This window comes from Phyllostomus hastatus, unplaced genomic scaffold (assembly GCF_019186645.2).
Source record: "Phyllostomus hastatus isolate PE091 unplaced genomic scaffold, TTU_PhHast_1.1 phas_scaffold_1674, whole genome shotgun sequence".
Taxonomy (NCBI): Eukaryota; Metazoa; Chordata; class Mammalia; order Chiroptera; family Phyllostomidae; genus Phyllostomus; species Phyllostomus hastatus.
The window spans coordinates 9960200-9982322 of record NW_025334011.1 but is presented as its reverse complement, the minus strand read 5'-3'; the positions used below and the strand labels follow the sequence as shown (position 1 = coordinate 9982322).

General features: G+C 38.5%; 1 protein-coding gene across 3 annotated transcripts in view; it reads right to left on the bottom strand.

Moving 5' to 3' along the window:
• The window catches only part of MPP7 (MAGUK p55 scaffold protein 7), a 246821-nt gene that overhangs the window by 21508 nt on the left and 203190 nt on the right, over nt 1–22123 (bottom strand). For 2 of the 3 annotated variants that reach the window (XM_045858056.1, XM_045858057.1), the window contains exon 13: nt 5135–5215. The exons of the other annotated variant lie outside the window; for it this stretch is intronic. In XM_045858056.1, coding sequence (XP_045714012.1) covers nt 5135–5215 — 81 coding nt within the window. The remainder of the gene's footprint in view (nt 1–5134; nt 5216–22123) is intronic. 3 annotated transcript variants of the gene reach the window in all.

The window sequence follows — 22123 nt, the reverse complement described above, 5'->3', positions numbered from 1 at the left end:
CATCAGGACAATTTTTGAGGGGGTAGAAATGTCCATTATATTCATTGTAGTGAAGATTTCACATGTGTATATATGTTAAAACTGATCTAATTGTATTTTATTTTAATCCTCACCCAATAGTGTGTTTACTGATTTTTAGAAAGAGAGGAAGGGAAAGAGAAAGAGACATCAATGTGAGAGAGAAACATCAATCAGTTGCCTCTCATATGTGCCACAACCGGGGATCGAACCTGCTGGTATATGGGACAATACTCCAACTAACTGAACCACCTGGCCAGGGCTAATTGTATATTTTAAATACAGTGCATGCAGTTTATTTTTTTTAAATTCTGTCTTAATAATGTATAAAAGGAAAATTTTGGAAGTGGTAAAAAATGACCTAGTACAAAAAGTAATTGATTTATGAAACCCAATTAATTTAAATTATATCCAAAAGTTTTAAATTTCCTTGTTAAGTTAGCAAGCATATTTCTATACAACGGTCACATCTCCTGAAGCAGTTTTTCATACTTCTGCTAATGGAGCACCAGGGCTGCACTATTCTTTATAGAATTTCACAACCTGTGCAGGAATGGCATGAAGTACTAATAAATTTAATTCTATCATAAAAGCCACAAATGAATTTCACAGCTGAAAAAGACTCTATTTACTGTGCATAACATAATGTGCATCCAAGAATAAAAAAGCTATTAAAATTAGTATGATGCCCTGATTTGGATTTTAGGGTGAATATTCATTTATTAGTTTATTTTTTTTTGTTGTTGTTTGCTGGTGTTCATTTAGCAAGTAGCAGGCTTGAGAAAAACGTATTGTTGAAAATAAAAACTGAGAATTTTATGGCATTAATTTGTTTCTCATGAACGGAGAAAAGGTTGCCTTTATTCCATTTTAATGGCAGCACACTCTGAAAATCTGGAACACACAGTTTCATGACCACGGCCCTGGATCACAGGGCTCCCTGGGAGGGTTAAAAACACTTAGAACCATATCAAGTGAGGAAAACATTTATAACACTACCTAATACATTTAAAAGATAACATCTCTACAAAAAAATTGTTTGCTCATCACAATCAACCCGAATTATCCAGGTTGGATGTAATTTCACTGATGAAGAATTTCAGTGTCTAATTGCAATGAGGGTCAAAGGAACTCACAAACCCATCAACAGTGAGGGATCCTGCAAAAGAGATTTGAAAATTCTTGTGAGAAGGGAATTCAAAGAGCAAGATGGGCATAGGAACCACAGTGCAGGCCACCACCTCACCACAGCTCACTGTCTGAGTACCTGCCTCACTTACAGTTAAAGATAAACATTCAACAAATGAGACCAACTCCACACTCTTTCCCTGCCCCCAGCAAAATCCCAGAATAATTACCACGGTGAACTAAGAAAAAGTATTTTTTAAACTGGTACACTAGTTTACAATATATGTATTTTTTAGAAATCTCAACTGAGGTATCCTGTAGACAAAGAAGTGTTCTCTAGAACATGAGTACTTTGAAACCTATGAAAACACCTGACTGATACACACCTGGCAGTGAAAGCACAGAAAGTGGTGAATATGTGTTGCTGACAGAGTGCTCAAATCCAAACTGTCAAGACCTTAAAATCCATAAAGTATTTGATATCTACTACAATGCTTTAATTTTCTCTTGAAAGACTAGCTATGTTAATGGTTATGTAGATTTGTTGATGATAACCTCTAGCCTTAAAACAATATTGATGCAGCTTATCAAGGATGACATTTCCCACAGAAAAGCAAGCAGGAGCTTGGCCATCACTTTCTTTAAAAGCCACTGTGAATGTTCAATATAGCTTTATGGACAATCTTAAAAGATCCTATAATTTGTTCAGTCATTTTGCCCAACAGGAATACCTAATTTAGCATCCTTTTAAATAGTTTTTTTGAAATTTAAATAATTACAGATTCATAAGAAATTGCACAAATGGCACAGAGACGTCCTGTATGACTGTCACTCAGCTTCCTCCAGCAGAGGAAGGCGTTCATCTTCCATAACCGTGGAGTATGTCAAGACCAGAAATCAACATCAGCAAACGAATTGCCTAAACTGCCAAGTATTTCTATTTAACATTTAAGAACCTGAAATACAATAGAAAAGTTCACGTGCAAGCCTGACGGAATTTTCACAGCTCAAACATGCCCATGTAACCAGCACTCTAACAAGGAGCATGGGTGCCAGAACTCCAGGATCACCCCTTCCCGTCCACCCCCTGCACCCCCATCCACTTCTAACAGCACATAGGAGCATTGCTTTTCTTATTTTTATACAGTAAAATGGAGCCATTCTGCATATTCTGTTTGTGTCTGTCTTCTTTTACTCAGCATAATGCTGGTGGGACTCATACATATTACTGTGTATAGTTACAGACTGTTCATTCTCTCTGCACTACAGTATCCCATTCCCATGGTGTGAATACACCATCACTTACTTAGCAATCCACTACTGTGGGCATTTGGGTAATTTCCACTTTTGAGCTTTAATTAATAGTGTTTCTAAGAGTATCCAAGTAAGTGTCATGTGCATTTCTGTTGGATGTATACTAGGAATGGAATCACTGGGTCACAAGGTATGTTTTTGCTCAGCTTTAGTGAATAGACAGGGCCCTTAGTTTTCCAAAGTGGTTGAATCAATTTACACTCCCACCAACAATGTGTGTGAGTTCAATTGCTCCACAATTTTTCAAGTTCACCCATTCTTTTGGGTAGCCACCACATTTTGCCGTGTGTAATACGCACCCACGTGTTTGTGGGGATTACTATACCCATGGTATGTCATCATTATACACATGTATAATGCGCATCCTTATTTTTCCCTAAAAAATATGGGGAAAAAAGTGCATGTTACACATGGCAAAATATGGTAGTACATGTTCTGGAAAGGAGAATTATAGAGTTAAACATCAAACAGAATACTGGTGGAATAACCAAAATAATAAGTTTTCTCCAAATAATCAAGATTATCTAAAGTATTTTATAAGGCAAAACAATCTAAAATTTAGCCCTCGCTGGCATAGCTCAGTGGATTGAGTGCAGGCTGCGAACCAAAGTGTCGCAGGTTTGATTCCCAGTCAGGGTACATGCCTGGGTTGTAGGCCATGACCCCTAGCAACCACACATTGATGTTTCTCTCTCTCGCTCTCTCTCTCTCTCCCTCCCTTCCCTCTCTAAAAAATAAATAAATAAAATCTTAAAAAATTAAAAAAAAAAAAACACAAACCCCCCCCCCAAAATCTAAAATTTCAAATTTGTTGTTAAAATATACTATCATTTAATTAATTAAATTATCCTGAGTTGGTGGTAGGGCTGTGTTTCCCAAACATGTCTGATATTATGAAGCACCTGGGATGCTTCCTGTAAATACAGATTTTCAGACGATCTGTCAGATCTCCTTAAGGAGAATCTCTTTGGAAAGGCCTTGAAATTTTTTATTAGGACCCCCAAAAGATTCTTATCGGGCAAAACACTGCTGGTGGAGGACCTTTTGGCATTAACTATTTAAAAGTAAATCAGAGTGGAAAATCCATCCTTTGGGATTTTTTTGGACTTTGGGGTCCCAGCCCCAGAATCTTTCTGGATGTTGTCAAGTTCTGTAACAACTTTACAGGCAAATATTGTTTTAATAGTTGGATAAATTGAGGCCAAAGTGTTTTGCGCCCTATGTGGTTGAGTAATACCAAAAATATCAGAGAGGGTTATGTTTGATAGACAGACTTCCTGATATTGCTAATCTTCAAAAGGAGTTTTTCCTACTAACTGGGCTAAAAGAAAGAGAATCTGTAGTTTGAAAGGGCTGCATAGTGTTATATAGGAGGCAGAACATGAAAAGTGGTTACAAAAAACCTGTTTTCAAACTCAAGTGCAACACACACCTACGGAAATCTGAGTAAGTCAAAGTACCCTTTCTACCCCATTTTTTTCTCTGTAAAATGGAGATATCACCTAGCTTTACTGTCATTGGGGGCACAAAATAAATTAAGACCAATAAAAGAGATGAATACATAGTAAAAATTAATATAAAGTTATTATTTTCCTTTGTAATCTGGTTTTCCATCCTCTTGTGTTATTGCTTACCTGTAAGCTTAACTAAGGGCATGTTTTGTAAAATTTTCTAATTACCAGTATATTGCAACTCAGTTTTTGTAAGAGAAGTGAATAATTAAAGTTAAAAGAAAGAAACTGTTTAATTCCACATTTCCACATTTTCCTTAACTTTCATCTCTGTTGATGGAAACTGTCAGTCCTATAACTTATGGCTGAAAATGATTACAAACAATAATTTGGAAAAATGTAGTAACAAGGAATAACGAGGTAACAGAATACTATAATTTTAAAATAAAGTTGAACTCTTCCAGAACTAGAGAACATTGCTAAGGGCTATATACAAATGACTTAAAAAAAATAGTACTAAAACCACTTGAAAAAAGCCAACATTTCAATTTAGTCTTCTAGATGACTTTCTAACATCAACATATTAAGTAGTCAAATGGCATTTATTCTGAAGATCAAAATGCTTCCAGAATCACATTTTATTTGCAAGAATGTCTGTGAAAACCACTTTCATAAAAATAGATTTAATTCTATGTACTGAAAAGAAGTCTACCATATTTGGATTATATGGCTATGAAAGGCCCATTTAACACTATCTGCCAATTACTACATATAAAAAGAAATTATGAAGATTTATATTATATGAAGCCTCCTCCAGCTCTGTGCAGTTTGGGTCTTCTAATCTTAATGCTGGGGAAAAACTCTGGAAAACATTAGCACTTATTTTAAAAAATATTAGACTTCTATTTACAAGAAAATTTGTAAATAACAAGTTAATGTCTTATATGTATTAAAATTCACCATAAAAATTGAGAGTAAGAAAGCTATAATTAATAAATATTCAGGCCAATGATCTGTGTAAATCTGGGGCAAACCCCTCAACTGTTATCTGGTGCCTCAGTTTCCTCCTGTGTCAAATGTGGATAATGGAAATACCCACTTCACAGGGCTGCTGTGAGTTCAGATGGGGAATGCTTAGAAGAGTGCTTGGTGCCACGCACGCCATGCACGCACAGAGCAGTCACTAGAGCAGTCCTAGCAGCAGTGAACAGGACAGAACTTACGGGGCACTGTCACACCATAGTGCTGCGTGTCACTCATCAGCAGCTTTCGTTTCAGTTCATTCAAACCTACACCTACAGGACCTGGAAAACAGAATAATATAAGTTCATTACTCAACAAAATACCATATAAGCATTTCTGTAATTGACAAAAATCCACAGGACATAGAACATGCATCCAATTTCACATGCGTCCCAGGTAGAGATTATCTCTAGTTGAGTTGTACATAAGAACAAGCTAGTTGTTTTGTTGTTGTTAATTTAAAATTTGAATTCCCACCTTTATATTAAGAAGAATAGAAATATCTATGTTTTAAATAAACATACTCAAGAGTATCTGAGTACATTACCCAGTAATGGTATCCAGTAGAGCCTAAAACATTTGTTCACCTAAAAAAAAATGGAAATTTTAAAATCACTATCCACCATTTGGATAGTGATCATTTCAATTTTAAATGTTTTTAGGTCTAATTAAATAAAATCTTTGAATTTTAATTTTATTTCATATGCAAATCTAAAGATGCATTTTAAATTTGCAAACCATTAGCCGCATTTACATTTGTCAAGATCTTCTCCTACACTCTGTATTTTCAGTTGGTCCTTAACCATTTGAAAACTTGCATAGACTTTACATATTTAAATCAATCAATGCATATATACTAAACATTTATAGGGAGCAAGGCATATAGTAAATGGCCAGCTTCTCACAACTCTGCCCTGAGGGTCTATTTAATGACAGTGCCATGCTTTGGGCAGAATACAAGCTGCAGAGCCAGCCTGCCCTGAGTTGGATTCTGACCTTCATTACTTCCTCACCTGGTGATGATACTGGATGTTATTATCTGAATGTGTGTGTCACCCCTCAATTTACATGCTGCAATCCTAATGCCCAATGTGATGGTGCTAAAGGATGGGCTTTTAGGAGGTGATTAGGTCATGAGGGTGGAGCCCTGATGAATGGGATTAGTGCTCTTGTAGAAGAGATCTCACAGAGCTCCTTCAGCCATGATGACACAATGAGACATTTGTGACATGGAAGAGGGTCACCCTCTATGCTAGCACCCCAATCTCCAGAATTGAGAAATAAATCTGTGGTATTTTTTTACAGAAGCTGTTAACAGACTAAGACACTAGACAAGTTAAAGTCTCTGAGATTGATCACACTTCATTCTAATTCTAAAAGTAATAATGAAATAAGTAAAAGTAATTATGTTCCCTTTTGGGAAGGAATAAATGAAAACTTATGGGTAGTGCATAGCATAGAATCCAGGTATTCAAGTGTTTATGCTCTTGCCTTCTTCCTCTTGCCAACTTTAAAAAGGAAAGGTTTCATCCTAATGAAGAACATGTAGGTGGACAGAGAACAGTAAGATGAGTGTTCTGGGTAGACGGAAAGTTGTGAGCAGTAACAAAGAGGCTGGAGTTAGGGACTGTGCCTTCCTTCCAACACTATTTCTAGGCCCCTCAACCTATATCAAAGACTTGCCCCTGCTGGCTATCCACTACAACCGTCATCTTTCCAATCTTTCCACCAGCTGTTGTCAAGTACCAATTCTCTGGCAACTTCCTCTGCTTCTTCTCTAAGACAGAGCTTCTCAAGTCTCCCTTTTCATAGTTGATACTCTGCAATATTCCGTTTGTCTCCTAAATGGGCTTTGTAGCTAATATAATTTACCAGTACATATAATTCCTCCCTTCAAATTAACATAAGGCCCTAAATGTAATAGACAAATGATTAAAAAGTGATTTATGATGAAAAACAATCTCTATTTCAGTATGTAAATGCTCAGGTACAACTAGGGTATAAAATCTATTGAAGTCAGATGTTTGCATCTTAAATAAGTATGGATTCAAGAGTAATAAAAAGATTAGGAGCCACTCTGCACAAAAAAGTACAGGAAAGGGTTCTGGTCAAGATGGTGGTACAGGTAAACATTGTACTTACCTCCGCCCATGGCCACATCAAAATTACAACTAAATTATAGAACAGCCATCACTGAGAACCTTCTGAAGGCTAGCTGGGCAGAAGTCCTATAACTAAGGATATACAGAAGAAGCCACATTGAAATTGGTAGGAGGGGAAGAGACATGGAATGGGCTAGTCCACACCCACGTTGGCAGCTGAAAATTGGGAGGGGTATCTAAGTTGCTGAGGTCCTTCCTGGGGGTCCAAGGTCCCAGCCCCACACTGGGGTTGTAGCTCCCAAGTCCAGGGTTCTAATATTGTAAAAAGAAGTCTCTATAACTTCTGGCTTGAAAACCAGTGGGGACTGTGGCTGAGAGTCAGAGGACTGCTGGAATATCAGGCATTCCTCTTAAAGGGCCTACACATGGACTTATTCAGACTCCCTTGTTCTGAGCTCCAGTACCGGGACGGTAGCTCCAAAGGCACCAGACACATAGAGGGAGGAACTGAAAGGTCTGGCTTCAGTAAAGGGCTAGAGGGGTGGCTTTCTCCCAGACAGAAGTACCGGCAGAGGCCATTTTTCCTTTGTTGAGCCATTCCACCACAAAGCTACAGGGGGTGGGGGTGGGTGTTGGTGCGGCATCATATCTGCATCTCCATCCACTTAGCTAATGGGGTTCACCCTACCCTGGTGATTTTCCACTCAACTTTCAGACCCACCCAAGGCACTTCCAGTGGCTTTTCCATACAAATGGCCTATCTTGGCTCATGATGCAGACTTCCCTAAAACCACTCAAAGGTTCACAACCCCAAATAAGTAGCATCTAATCTTGGCATGCCCCATATCTCTTGCTAATGAGCCCCAAGCTTGGCACTGAGGCAGCCATTCTAGTATTCAGCTTTGCCTCTCCCAGGCACCTCCAAGCCCAGCATAAGTGGAAACCATCTGCAGATCACTTTTGTAGCTCATATCAAGTGACCCTGGGTAGGACACAGGCAGAAACAACTTTGGCCTGCACCAGAGCTTCTCCCAAGAAGCCCCAACATACCTGGTAGCTAGCTTCAGACCACAGTAGAACACGACCCAATAAGCTCCACAAACAACTCACCTGAAGGGAAGACTCAGCAGGCCCTTGAGCCTTGTTAAAGTGAATCCTGCTCCATAGGGTCAGCCCCTGCACAATAGCTCCTCCACTAAGTCACCACCCTCCTCATAACCAATCATCCTCAGAATCAATCCCTCCCATTGATGTACCACCAGCAATCAAGGCTCAGTTACAACAGGAGGGCACACATAACCCAGATAAGGGATAGACCTGCATTACTTGTCACCAGAACACTGTGCCAATAGGCCCTACAGGACACGTGTTACGTAAGGCCACTCTACAAGACTGGGAGACATAGCAGCTCTACCTAATACACGGGGGGGGGGGAATCAAGGAGGCAGCCAAGGTGAGGAGAAAAAGAAACATGTCCCAAGTGAAAGAACAGAACAAAACTCCAGAAAAAGAAGTAAACAAAATGAAGACAAGAAATCTACTAAATTCATAGTTCAAAACACTGGTAACAAATATGCTCAATGGTTGCAGTGAGAACTTCAACAAAGAAATAGAAAACAAGAAAGTACAAGTAGAAAAAATAAAAAAGAAACAGCCAGAAATGAAAAAATGAAGAATAACTGAGCCCTGGCTGGCGTAGCTCAGTGGATTGAGCGCGGACTGGGAACCAAAGTATCGCAGGTTCGATTCCCAGCCAGGGCACATGCCTGGGTTGCAGGCCATAACCCCCAGCAATCGCACATTGATGTTTCTCTCTCTCTGTCTATCTCCCTCCCTTGCCCTCTAAAAATAAACAAATAAAATTAAAAAAAAAAAAGAATAATTGATATGAAATACGTATTACAAGGAATCAGTAGTAGAGTAGATGAAAGAGAGGATTGAATGAGCAATTTGGGAGACTAGGTAGCAGAAAACACCCAATCATGAAAGAAAAAAGAAAAAGAATCCAAAAAAATGAGGTTAGTTTAAGAGGTCTCTGGGACAACTTCACACACACCAACATTTGCATCACAGGGGTGCCAGAAGGAGGAGAGAGAGAGAGAGAGAGAGAGAAACTGAAAACCTATTTGAAAAAAAAAAATGACAGAAAATTCCCCTAACCTGGTAAAAGAAATAAACATACAATTCCAGGAAGTGCAGAGAATCCCAAACAAGATGGACCCAAAGAGGCCCACACCAAGACACATCAAAATTAAAACGGCAAAGGTTAAAAACAAAAAGAAAATCTTAAAAGCAGCAAGAGAAAGCAGTTAATTACCTACAAGGGAGTTAATAAGACTGTCAGCTGCTTTCTCAACAGACACTTTGAAGGCAAGAAGGGGTGAAAAGCAAGGACCTACAACCAATACTACTATTACCCAGCAAAGCTGTCATTTAGAATTGAAGTACAGATAAAGAGCTTCCCAGACAACAACAAAAAAAAAGCAATAGGAGTTCATTACCACCAAACCAGTATTACAAAAAATGTTAAAAGGACTTCTTTAAGAAGATAAAAAGAGCCCTGGCTGGCGTAGCTCAGTGGATTGAGTGCGGACTGCGAACCAGGCATCGCAGGTTTGATTCCCAGTCAGGTCACATGCCTAGGTTGCAGGCCATGGCCCCCAGCAACCACACATTGATCTCTCTCTCCCTCTCTCTCTCTCCCCCCCCCCTTTCCTCTCTAAAAATAAATAAAAAAAGAAGAAAAGTCAAACTTTTTAAAGAAAAGAAGATAAAAATGTGAATAATAAAATGGCAATAACTACATATCTATCAAAAATTACTTTAAATGTAAGTGGACTATATGCTCCAAATGAAAAACACTGGGTGGCTGAATGGGTCATAAAGTAAGACCCTACATATGCTACCTACAAGAGACTCATGTCAGATTGACAGACACATTCAGACTGAAAGTAAAGGGATGGAAAATATTTCATAAAAATGGAAACAAAAAAAGCTGAGGTATCAATATTTACAGACAAATAGACTTTTAAACAAAGGTTATAACAATAAGCAAACAAGGACCCAGCAATTCCATTTCTGGGTATTTATCTGAAGAAACATGAAACACTAAATCAAAAAGACATATACATCCATTTGTTTATTGCAGCATTATTTAAAATAGCCAAGATATGGAAGTATTATCTGGTCCATTAATAGATGACCAGATAATGATGAAATAGTGCATATATACAATGGAATATGACTCAGCCATAAAAAAAGAATGAAGTCTTGCCATCTGCAATACATGGGTGGATCTAGAGGGTATTATGCTAATAAAATAAGTCAGACAGAGAAAGACAAATACCACTGTATTTCACTTATATGTGGAATCTATAAAAACAAAATAAATGAACAAACAGAACAGAAACAAACTCATAGATAACAGAGTCCATTTTGATGACTGCCAGATGGGAGAGGGGTGGGAGATGGGTTAAAAGGGGAAGGGATTAAGAAGTACAAATTCGCAGGTATCAAAACAGTCATGGAGATGTAAAGTACAGCACGAGGACTATAGTCAACAATATTGTAATAACTATGTATGGTGTCAGACGAGTACTAGATTCATCAGGGTGATTACTTTGTAAGTTTTATAAATGTCTATAGTCGCTATGTTATATACCTGAAACTAATAAAACATTTTATGCCAAGTGTAACAGAAAAATAAAAAATTATTTAGAAAAAGAAAGTACAGGAAAATGAGAGCCCAACGACACAGGTAAATATTAGAATAGGGACTAGCAATTGGATAGAAACCAGATGAGACTTAGTGGAATATGACTAAGGAAACAGTCTGAACTGAGAAAGGGGTAACATGTCAAGACTATCATAGTGAAGAAAATCACAATTTTGCAAATGACCTGCACTTGACATTTAAGTTCAGTGTAATAGTAACTCCTCCCCATGGAACGGGACAGTGCTTCAGTGTCACAGAAGGCAGCCCTCTTATTTTCCAACCCCACCATAAGCTGAGCCACTGATTTAGTCCCTGAAAGTCTTGTACAACAGTTGGAAGTGGTGTGTGATGCAGGTCAGATTTTTCTTCTGTAGAAATGTCAAATCTACATCCCTGGCCCCCTCAGCCATTTTAACTTAAAAAAAAAAATCCTCACAAATGTCCTATTGATCCCTGGTGGGCAGGACTGCCCCTGTCCAGAACCACTGCTCCAAGACTTTAGCACCTGGCTCTTGTCATTCTCGGCACCTCACGCCTATCACCATTTGGATCACCTCAACACCCATGTGAACACCCTTTCAAAAACTAGCCTCCTATTCCCCTGATCCCTGACCTCTAGTGATCCTTCTCTAGTTGACTCTGAACACTTACAGAGCAAACCCTGACTCTACCATCACTAGAAGCTATTTTATTACTAAAGCGTTAAATTCAAGCTTCCCAATATGACTTCAAACTCCAATCCTTTTAGATCTCTCACTTATTCCTGCTATACCTATGACCATAAGGACCTCTGTACTTCCATTTTTTCCTTTTTATCTATCAGCCTTTCATGTCTTCACTTCCATGGACCATCATATTTGCTACTCTTTTGCTAATATCCTCATATCTCTTACACATTGTCCTTATATCACACTTGCCAAGGAAACCTCCAGTCTAAACTCAATCCAATGGCCTCTCTCCACAGCTACACCTGGACTACTGAGTACAGAAATCCATTCGAGCCTGGTGCCACGATGCCATACATTCAGGCTCACCACAAATAAACCAAGACCTTCAGGCTCTCCAGCAATTACTCTGTTTTCCTTATCAATTACATTTCCTACATCACATATTGGTGATGTCAACCCTCCATTCTCCTCTCTAATTACACTCTGGGAGCCTCCTTGTTACTTTTCTGCACCTTATGATCAAACAATTGCCAAAGGCCGTCAACTTTACCCACTAAAGGCCCTTCAGATGTATGATTCTGCATGGCCAACGCTGTCACACTGGTCCAAGACGCCACCATATTTGCCTGCTCTCCTGGAACAGCCTCCTGGGGGCCGCCCCACATCTACTCAGAGGCCACGCTAGTCCATCATCACCCAGCAGCCAGAGAGGCTTTTTCAAGGAGCTCTTCTGATCCTGTCACTCCCCTGTTAACATTCTTGAAAATGTAGTTTCCAGTGGCTCTTCCAAAAAATACGAAAATCTTTACATGGTTTACAAGGCTCTGCGTGATCTGATGCCGGCCTTGTCCTCCTGCCCAAAGCTTATGCTCTGGCTGCTTTCCCTTTTCCCTGAAGCTCCAGGTAATTCTGGAGTGCCCTTCTGAGCTCTGCTCAAATGGCTTTTCCTCAAAAAAAGTCTCTCCTGACCCTGTTGCTCACGTTTCTCAAGTGCATGTTATCAGAGCATTCTGTACATCTCCCTCATAATACTTAAAAATCCTAATTCAACAACTGGATAATACACTGTTTAAAGGCCAGTCTCTCCCTCAAGAAAGAGGTGGTGTGAGGGCAGGATCACTTTATGTCATTTATGGTCTCCATTATGTAAGTAAGCTCTAAACATCTGCTTAATGAATGAAATTTCAAGTATTATCATCACCACCTCAGAGAACATAGAAACCAACAAGTTCAATTTCTTCCAAGTCCTTTCTACAACTTAATGCAGGTAGGCCCATCTAGACCATCCTTTATCCTTCTGTCCAGTCACACATTCTCAAGCCTTTTACTCTTAGATCTCTTCTTGAATCTTTACCTCTCTCATTTCTAGCTCCTTTCCTTGGACACTTAAACCTTAAAACAAAAAGAACAACAACAAAAACCCCCCAAAGTCCCTTAACCCCTATGTTCTGCTCCAGCTACAGCTCACTGCTGTTTCTAGCATCCTGGCTCAAGCTTCTATCATTTCTCACCAGTGTCTCTCCCTCGACTGTGTGCAGAATCAAATATGAATTCTCTGACAGGTTTATATAGATAGTAAGTTTTGAGCTACATTTATATTTCTATTCTTCACTCTTGCCACTCCTTCCTTGACATCGTACACCCTACCTACACAAGATTTCTGCCGCTTCCTGAAGCATGGCAGGTTCCCTTGTGTTGTTGGATACTTATCACAGGCTCCTTGCTTTTGCAAGAATACTCTGTTCTCTCTCCACGTGCTAATTTTTGTTTAAGATTCAGCTTAGAGCCCTGGCTGGTGTGGCGCAGTACATTGAGTGCCAGCCTGTGAACCAAAAGGTCACTGGTTCGATTTCCAGTCAGGGCACAGGCCTGGGTTACAGGTCAAGTCCCCAGTTGGGGGTATAAGAGAGGCAACCACACACTCATGTTTCTCTCCCTCTCTTTCTATCTACCTTCCCCTTTCTCTAAAAGTAAATAAATAAAATATTTTTTTTAAAAAGATTCAGCTTAGACACTTGAGGGAATCGTCCCTTAAGGGTTAAATTTGGGTTAGATACCAAGTTCATGTGTTTCCTGTGCACCCACTTCACAGTTATCCTCTAACAGACATGAGCTCCGTACAAACAGAGGTGTCATCTACTTGTTCACCAGTTGTTTCCCTAGCCAGTGAACTGTAGGTACTCATTGGTTAGTTTTATTTATTTAAATTATACTAGGGAATTACACTGTTATGCGGGTAAAACCATTTGTTGAGTGAACCAAAGGAGTGAGAGGTAATGGTAAAAAGCATTTGTCTGCCTTGAAGCCTGGATACAATGGTTAGGTAACATGCTCAAGGTCATTAAGAGAAGCTGGTAGATCTCAAACTTGAACATAGCTCTCTTGATCTTAAGATAGAAAGAGGTAGAGGGGAGGGTGATGAATCCAGCACTGGAACAGTGAGTGTAAGGGAAGGCAATCTATCTCCCTAAACTCAGAGAAGGACTGCAATGTAACAGAGAAGCCAGGACTAGGGTGCCCTTGGGAATATAGTCATGTCAAGGCAAAACTTGAGACTGAGCAGAGACAAGATCTCCAAAGGACAGGAGGAAAGTGGTAAGTATTTAGTGACTGTCTACAAAATGCCAGAGACCATCTAGGGCTTATATATTTTATATGCTCTGAAGGTACAAAAGTTATTTAAGTGCTAAAACTTACTCTTTAAAATAAATACAAAACAAACAAGAAAAACAAGGAGTCTTACACTGGAGTTGCACTTTCTCTAAAGATGATACAAACTCAATTATACATGCTCAAAGAAAACGACGAAAGCAAACCAAACACCAAAATTTAAATAGTGGGTCTTTGCCTGCCATCCCCATCCCACCCCACCCCCTGCCGTATACACATGCGCGATACACACACACAACACCCAGGACTAAAGGGAGTGATGTGAATTTACTATTCCCTTCAGTAGGTCCAGCTCTGGAGTGCTTCTCAGAGTGTGAGATACTTTGCTGAGTGAGAGTCTAGCTTTTTTCTTTTCTTTCTTTTACTTCACATGCCAAAAAACCCCAATGATTTATTTTAACTCTGGAGGAAAAGCTAAGTATGTTTGAATTAGTAGGGAAAGGTATGCTGTTTCTAATGTCATGCTCTTAAATTCTGAGTATAGTCAATTTTAGCCCTTACATAATCTAACTCTTTGTAGCTTGCTTGCTTCACTGTACACTCACGGAGTATGCCAAGAATGTTCAGGGACAGATGATTTTATTGTTATTATTATTATTATTTTTATCCTCACCCAAAGATGTTTATTCATTTAGAGAGAAAGGAATGCAGGAGGGGGAGTGTGGAGACAGAGAGAGAGAGAGAGAGAGAGAGGGAAAGAGAGAGAGAAAAAGAGAGAGAAACATTCATATGAGAGAAAAACATTGATTGGTTGCCTTCTGTAAGAGCCCTGACTGAAGAGGTATGTGCCCTGACCCAGGAATTAAATCCACAACCTTTTGGTGTATGGGGTGATGTTCCAACCAAATAAGCCACCCAGCCAAGGCAGAAATGATTTTATTTGAAAAATTTCCCCTAGATTTAACTTGAGGTCATCATCTTCAAAGGTGGGAGTATCATCACAATAAAGTTGTAACAGGGACACAATTTCAATCACTTTTACTACGAAATTGCCCAGGAGGCCTACAAACAGCATTTTTCCTGACAGGCCCCTGGCTCAATTCTGCCATTTACATTGGAGAAGTTCTAGAGTTTCTCCCCTCAGATCTTGACATTAAGACCACAGCTTAGATCCATATCACTCTCCTGTCTCTACCTATGCTTAGGCATAAGTTCACATTTCCAGCTGACTGGTTTGTACTGAGAATACAAAATCTGTTTACACCATAGTTAATTTAAGTGTGAACTGAGCTAGGTTTGTGCATATGCCTCTGTATTGGGACAGATTCATTCCCCCTTCAATAAATAAATTTCTACCACAACTGTTGAAATACTTTATATATACATACATATATATACATACATTTATATATACATACACATATAAGTAAGTTATTCTATAGTTTTCAATTGTGCTTGTTAATGATAAAGACAAGGAAAGACTATCTAGCACAGATTTAAATTGCAGACAGCGGGCTCTGGAATGATGATGATGACACAATGTGGTCACGTGTCATGTAATTAAATGGCAAGCATGTCACAAGGTTACCCGCACCATTACTAATCCTCAGAACATCCCTGCAAAAGAGGTATTATCCTCATTTTACAGATGAGAAAACTAAGACAATCAAAGGTTAAGCAATTTTTCTAAGGTCACACATCTGGAGTGCAATTTAACTGGTATTCAAAACCTGCCTGTCTGACTCTAAAGTCTACATTTTTTCCATTCTACCTATTATCTTATTAAAAGAATGCCAATAAAACACGAACTCGGGTAGCTAGTTGCTCCATTGTCTGTTAATGGCTAATCCGTAACTTTACGGAGTTTTTCACCCTGTTCCAAGCTGTCCCACACTTTAGGTAGTTATGACTATCTCTGCTTGTGGAATAGGAAAAGTTTCTGGCTACAAAACGCAGCAGAAGTCCAATTTGGGGATCACAGAACTCATTCTGTGCAACCTCTGAGAAGTCTAAACCCAACCACATGAAGTTGATGTGCATACCAGGCCTGGCAACACGCATTGGGCATGCCTATCAGAATTCCTGATTCGGGTCTAAGGAAAAGCAAATACAACTGTGATTTACTTGCAATGATGTAAGTAAAAGTCAAAAAGCATTAGACAAATTATTTTGGAGATCATTAATTTGAAATTCAGGCAGTGAACTGAAGTTGATATGCTTACTAGCTTTGAAAATAGAAGAATGTTTCTATTCAAACCTGACATGTAAGTATTTATTACATTTTTTAAATTTTCATTTAAAAATGAAATTCATTTTCATGAATTCATTTTCATGAAATTCATTTCATTTCACTTTCATGAAATTTCATTTCATGAAATTCATTTTCATGAATTTACAAAATCATTTTGTGTGCAAATTCTGGGAAGAATAAAGCTATGTGTATTAATCCCCATTAGTTGAAGTTCTTGCAAAAAAATGTGTCAATTGGATAATTAAGATCATTAGAAAGGCATACTATTTTACTTTTTTAAAAGTTTTTGACTGATTCTATAGAGAGAGGAGTAAAGGGAGGTAAGAAGGAGGGACGGAGGTGTGGTGGGGAGAGGGAGAGAGATTTGTTGTTCTACTTATTTATGCATTCATTGGTTGCTTCTTGTATGTGCCCTGACAGGGGATGGAACTCACAATCTTAGCATATCAGGACAATCCTCTAACCAGCTGAGCTACCTGGCCAGGGCTATTTTTAATTACTTTGTGCATTTAATTAGTAACTCCTTCCTGAAAGTAGGAAACTGTGTTGTATGTGATTTTATGTAAAGGTCATTGGCTTCAGCCAAAGAAATACAGTCCACTTAGAGTGTCAATAAAATGATGCTAAGTTTCTACTTAAAAGTTTACACTTAAGAAAATATTCACATTAACTGTAAAAAAAAATGCCCTCATTTTAACCTAAAGGAGAAAAAATTTAAAAATCCATATGTAAATTCATAGCCTTCATTTATATAAGTGCATTTAGACATATACTGCTTTAAAATACCAGCATGACATTTTTAAATTTAAAAAGTTTATGGCCATACTCTCTAGCATTGTACTTTGATGCTTCAACCCTCTACTTATTTGTGTGCTAAGTGCAGATCCTCAGAGAATAGTCATGTACTATAACAAAAATATATTACTATTATGAAAGTAATTTTAACGAAATCAATGAACTGTGGTATATATTTTTAATTGTTTTTTTAGGATTTTATTTCATTTTAGAGAGAGGGGAAAGAGGGACAAAGAGAAGGAGAGAAATATCAGTGTGTGGTTGCCTCTCATATACCCTTTTCTAGGGACCTGACCTGCAACCCAGGCATGTGCCCTGACTGGGAATTGAACCAGTGACCCTTTGGTTCACAAGTTGGCACTCAACCCACTGAGCCAAACCAGCCAGGGCTGGTACATATTTTTTTTTAGTTACTCTCATGTAGTCTACAAAGAATGAGCATAAAGTAATTTTTATTTGTAAATGTCCAGCATGGAACTTATCTGTAGTGTTTCTTAAGATTGATGAGCATCAAGTTGAATTTAATAATGTAAATATAGAAGGGTGATACCTTACACTGGAGAAAAACAATCATCATATTGAAGATTATAGTGCTAATAATATGTTAGGAAAGAAAATTCTGAGAAAGAGACACAGGTAGGTACAAATAGGCCAAATTAGTTGTAACACACTAGATATCCATGTAACAGTCATAATGGATTAATAAAATCCATTCTTATTTGGATTTATATCTAACATTAAATTATATATTAGGCCCTGGCTGGGTGGCTCAGCTGGTTGGAGCATAGTTCCATGCTCCAAAATGCGGGATCAAACCCGCAATCAAAATGTTGCGGGTTTGATCCCCAGTTGGGTCATGTACAGAAGGCAACTGATAGATGTCTCTCTCTTTCTCTCTCTCTCTCTCTCTCTCTCTCTCACTCTCTCACTCTCATCAATAAATATATCCTTGAACGAGGATTTAAAAATTTATATATTGGAACGAAATCTATTGTTTTGACCAAGTACTATTAGCTTTTGCTAGTGATCTTTGTCCATCATGGAACAAACATTAAATGGCTTATTACATGGAAAGCTACTGACATGGCTGCAGCTCTACTGTGTGTTCACCTCCAGTATACCTGTGCTGCTTAACACGAGAAGTCTTCTACATTTTCCCCCAGACATTTTTATGGATTTGGCCAGACTTGTTACTCTTACCATCCAGAGAAAAATATCAGAATTACTGGAGCCTGCAATAAATATTCTAACTGCTTTTGTTACCTGAAAAACACACTTACTCATTTGATTTACTGCAAGAGAGATCAGACACGTGTTGTAAAAGTCTACTTATCATATTGCAGCACTATTTTTGTTGCTCTAGGCATAAAATAAAAACAACCATGCTATTGTATCTGACTCACAGTCTTGTAATGATCACATCAACTGGTGGCTGGATTTTGGGTTGCAGAGTGACAAATCTGTTTATAAAACTATATTTAAAGTTTCCTTGGAACAAAACCATATAGAAAATGTGGCAACTTAGCAACAAGCCCTGATAGAGGTTCAGATTATCTTTCCTCTGTTGAAAAGAAAAAAGCTATTAGTGAAGCATCACTTAAATGCTAATGTCAAAAAAAAAAGGAGAAGAAAAAGAAAGAAAAGAAAATTAGAGTGGAAATCTTGTGGAAAGAGCACCATTTTTCCAAAGCAGCTATTTATACCAATTTATATAAACTAAGTACACTCTCATCTCTATCTCAAGGCTATGACAAAAGTATAATAAAATTAAAAGGTCAGAATAAAACCACCCCTGTCTTCCTTAGCTAAGTAGAAGAGGGCATGGATAACTTCTGTACTTTAGAGTCTGTTCAAAAATGCGACCTTTTCAATGAGGTACCATGATCTTCAGATTCAAAATCACAAATTCCTGATTCCTCTGGAACTTCCTGGCTTTAAATTGCTTCTACAGCATTTATCACAGTCAAATAACTATACAGAACATTATTATTTATTACTAATTTTATGAATATGTTATCTTCTCCCATGAGAATGCAAGTACCACAAGACGAGAATGTGTTGTTCATCGACAAACCCACCTGCTTAGGACTGTGCCTGCCACAGTCAGTACTCCACAAAAATCAGCTCAGGACTTCTGGTTAAGATGGAGGCATAGGTAGACAAGCTTTGCTTCTTCATGCAACCACAAAAAGAATTACAACTAAATCTCAAAACAAAAAAACACCCAGAATTGTAAGAAAATCAAACTGTATGGAAGTCGGACAACCAGGGATTTAAAGAATCCACATTCATTTGTCCAGTTAAGAGGGGTGGAGATGTGGAAATGGGGCAGAGAGGAAAGGAAATGTGGTATTGTGCAGAGAGCCAGTGGTGGCGGTGGAATGGGAACAGGTAGTCTCACATTCAGGTGTGGTGTATAATAATCGAGAGGGATACCTTGGACCAAGTGGCCCCAGCCTCAGGCCAGACTGCACAGCCCTGGGTTCTAGAGCACTGGGAAGATAAGTGTCCATAGCTTCTGGCTATAAAAACCAGTGGAAGTTGGGGTGGCGGGAGAAACTGCAAGATATTCAAGAAACTCCACTCAGAGGGCCCACATGATCTTAAACATATGTAAACCTACCCACTCTGGGATTCAATATCCCAGATATTGGGCAAAAGCTGGTAGGGCACCAGTCACACATGGGGAGTGGGTGAAATGACTGGAAATGGGATGAGTGCCAGGCAAGCACCCAGAAGCCAGGAAGCGGCACAGTCCCCTCTCCAAACCCTGCCCCCGACACACAGAGCCACAAATCAGTGAAGCAGGTTGCCCCATCATGGCAATTACCCCACAAATTTACAGGGAGTTAAAGCAGCTGTACCTAATATACAGAAACAAACACAGGGAGGCTGCCAAATTGAGGATACAAAGAAATATGGTCCAAATGAAACAGAACAAAGCCCCAGAAAAAGAACTGAATGAAAGGGATATAGACAACCTATCAGACGCAGAGTTCAAATCACTGGTGATCAAGATGCTCAGAGAACTCACTGTGTATGGCAACAATGTGCAGGAAGAAATGAAGGTTACACTAAGTGAAATAAAAAAAATCTACAGGGAACCAATAGTAAAGGGAAGGAAGCTGGGATTCAAATCAATGATTTGGAACATTAGGAAGAAATAAACATTTCAACCAGAACAGAAAGAAGAAACAAGAAATCAAGGAAATGAGGTTAATAAAAGAAAACTCTGGGACAGCCCCAAACATGCCAACATCCAAATTATAGGGGTAGCAGAAGGAGAAGAGCAAGAGCACAAAATGGAAAACTTACTTGAAAAAATAATGAAAGAAAATTTCCCTAATTTGGCAAAGGAAATAAACATACAAATCCAGGAAGCACAGAAAATCCCAAACAAGTTGGACCCAAAGAGGACCACACCAAGACATATCATAATTAAAATGCCAAAGTTTAAAGATGAAGAGAGAATCTTAAAAGCAGCAAGAGAAAAGCAGAGAATTACCTACAAAGGAGTTCCCATAAGACTGTCAGCTGATTTCTCAAAAGAAACATGCAGGGAAGAAGGGACTGGCAAGTATTCTAAGTGATGAAAAGCAAGGACCTACAACCTAGATTACTCTATCCAGCAAAATTATCATTTAGAATGAGAGGGCAGATAAAGTGCTTCCCAGACAAAGTAAATCTAAAGGAGTTCATCATCACCAAGCTATTATAACATGAAATACTAAAGGGACTTATTTAAGAAAAAGAAGATCAAAATTATAAACATTAAAAAGGCAACAAATTTGCAATAATCAACAACTGAATCTAAAACCAGACAAACAAACTAAGCATTAACAGGAAGATAATCATAGGTATGGAGATCATTTAGAAGGTTATTAGCTGGGAAGGGGGAGGGGGAAAAGGTGTAGGGATTAAAAAGCATAAATGATAAGTACAAAATAGACAGAGGGAAGTTAAGAATAATATAGGAAATGGAAAAGCCAAAGAACTTATATGTACAACCCATAGACATGAACTAAGGAGGTGAAATGTGGGTGCGGGGTGGGGGGTGGGGAGAACAGGGCAGTGGGGAATAAAGGGGAGGAAAAAATGGGACAACTATATTATCATAATCAATAAAACATAGTTTAAAAAAGATTTTGTATATACTTATTAAAGCAAATATGTTGATTAAAAATAAAATAAAAACTATGGGAATTCTAAACATATTAACGTTTAACTTTGAGTTACTTTTCTCTCTGCTTTATGAGGGAGACCTTTTTGTTCTGCCCTTGTTTTATGGAAAATGATGAGTCTTATAAATGTCTATTCAAACCACTTCACAAAGCAGTCTTTACATAGCATATAAGATTCAGCACGAAGGAGGACAGAACAGCACTTACTTGCTCAAGCTAGAAACATGAAATGTATAGAAAGGTTTATTATTAGTTTCCTCTGATGCCTTGTAACCAAAGATGAATATATACACGATGAAAGTTTGCTTTTCTATTGGCTTCAGCTATAAAGTGTTTTATAGTTTTTTTAACACTAAAGCTTTCTCCCTACTCCCTCCCCTGAACACATGTTACTGGCCTTATTACTTTACTTTTTAAAAGTCAGGTTTCACCAAAGATAAAACTCACACAGAAAAATACACTAAATGCCTGACATTTGGTCTGAACATGTTTTTTGGAAAATACTTTTAAATGCAGAAAGAACTGTAACACAAACTGTCACTGAGATATTTTAGTGGCTGAAATGTGGCTTCGAAAACGAAGTACTTGTGATGAAGCTCAAAGCCCTCCCCTGTCATAATGCCATGTTAACAACTTGGTCAATTTTAATTTTTTGAATGTTAAGTCCAAGAATAAAAATCATGCAATACAGTGGTAAGAATAACAGAGAAAAAAAAACTATGTACCTTCTTAACAACATTTATCTAATCGTTTTAAGGCACACTTTATTCCCATTGGCTTTACAAACATTGAGAGAAACACATTAGGCTTGAGGAGGGCCACGGTGCTTATCTTGCTCTTTCCACCATCCCAGATCTGTTGCAGGGG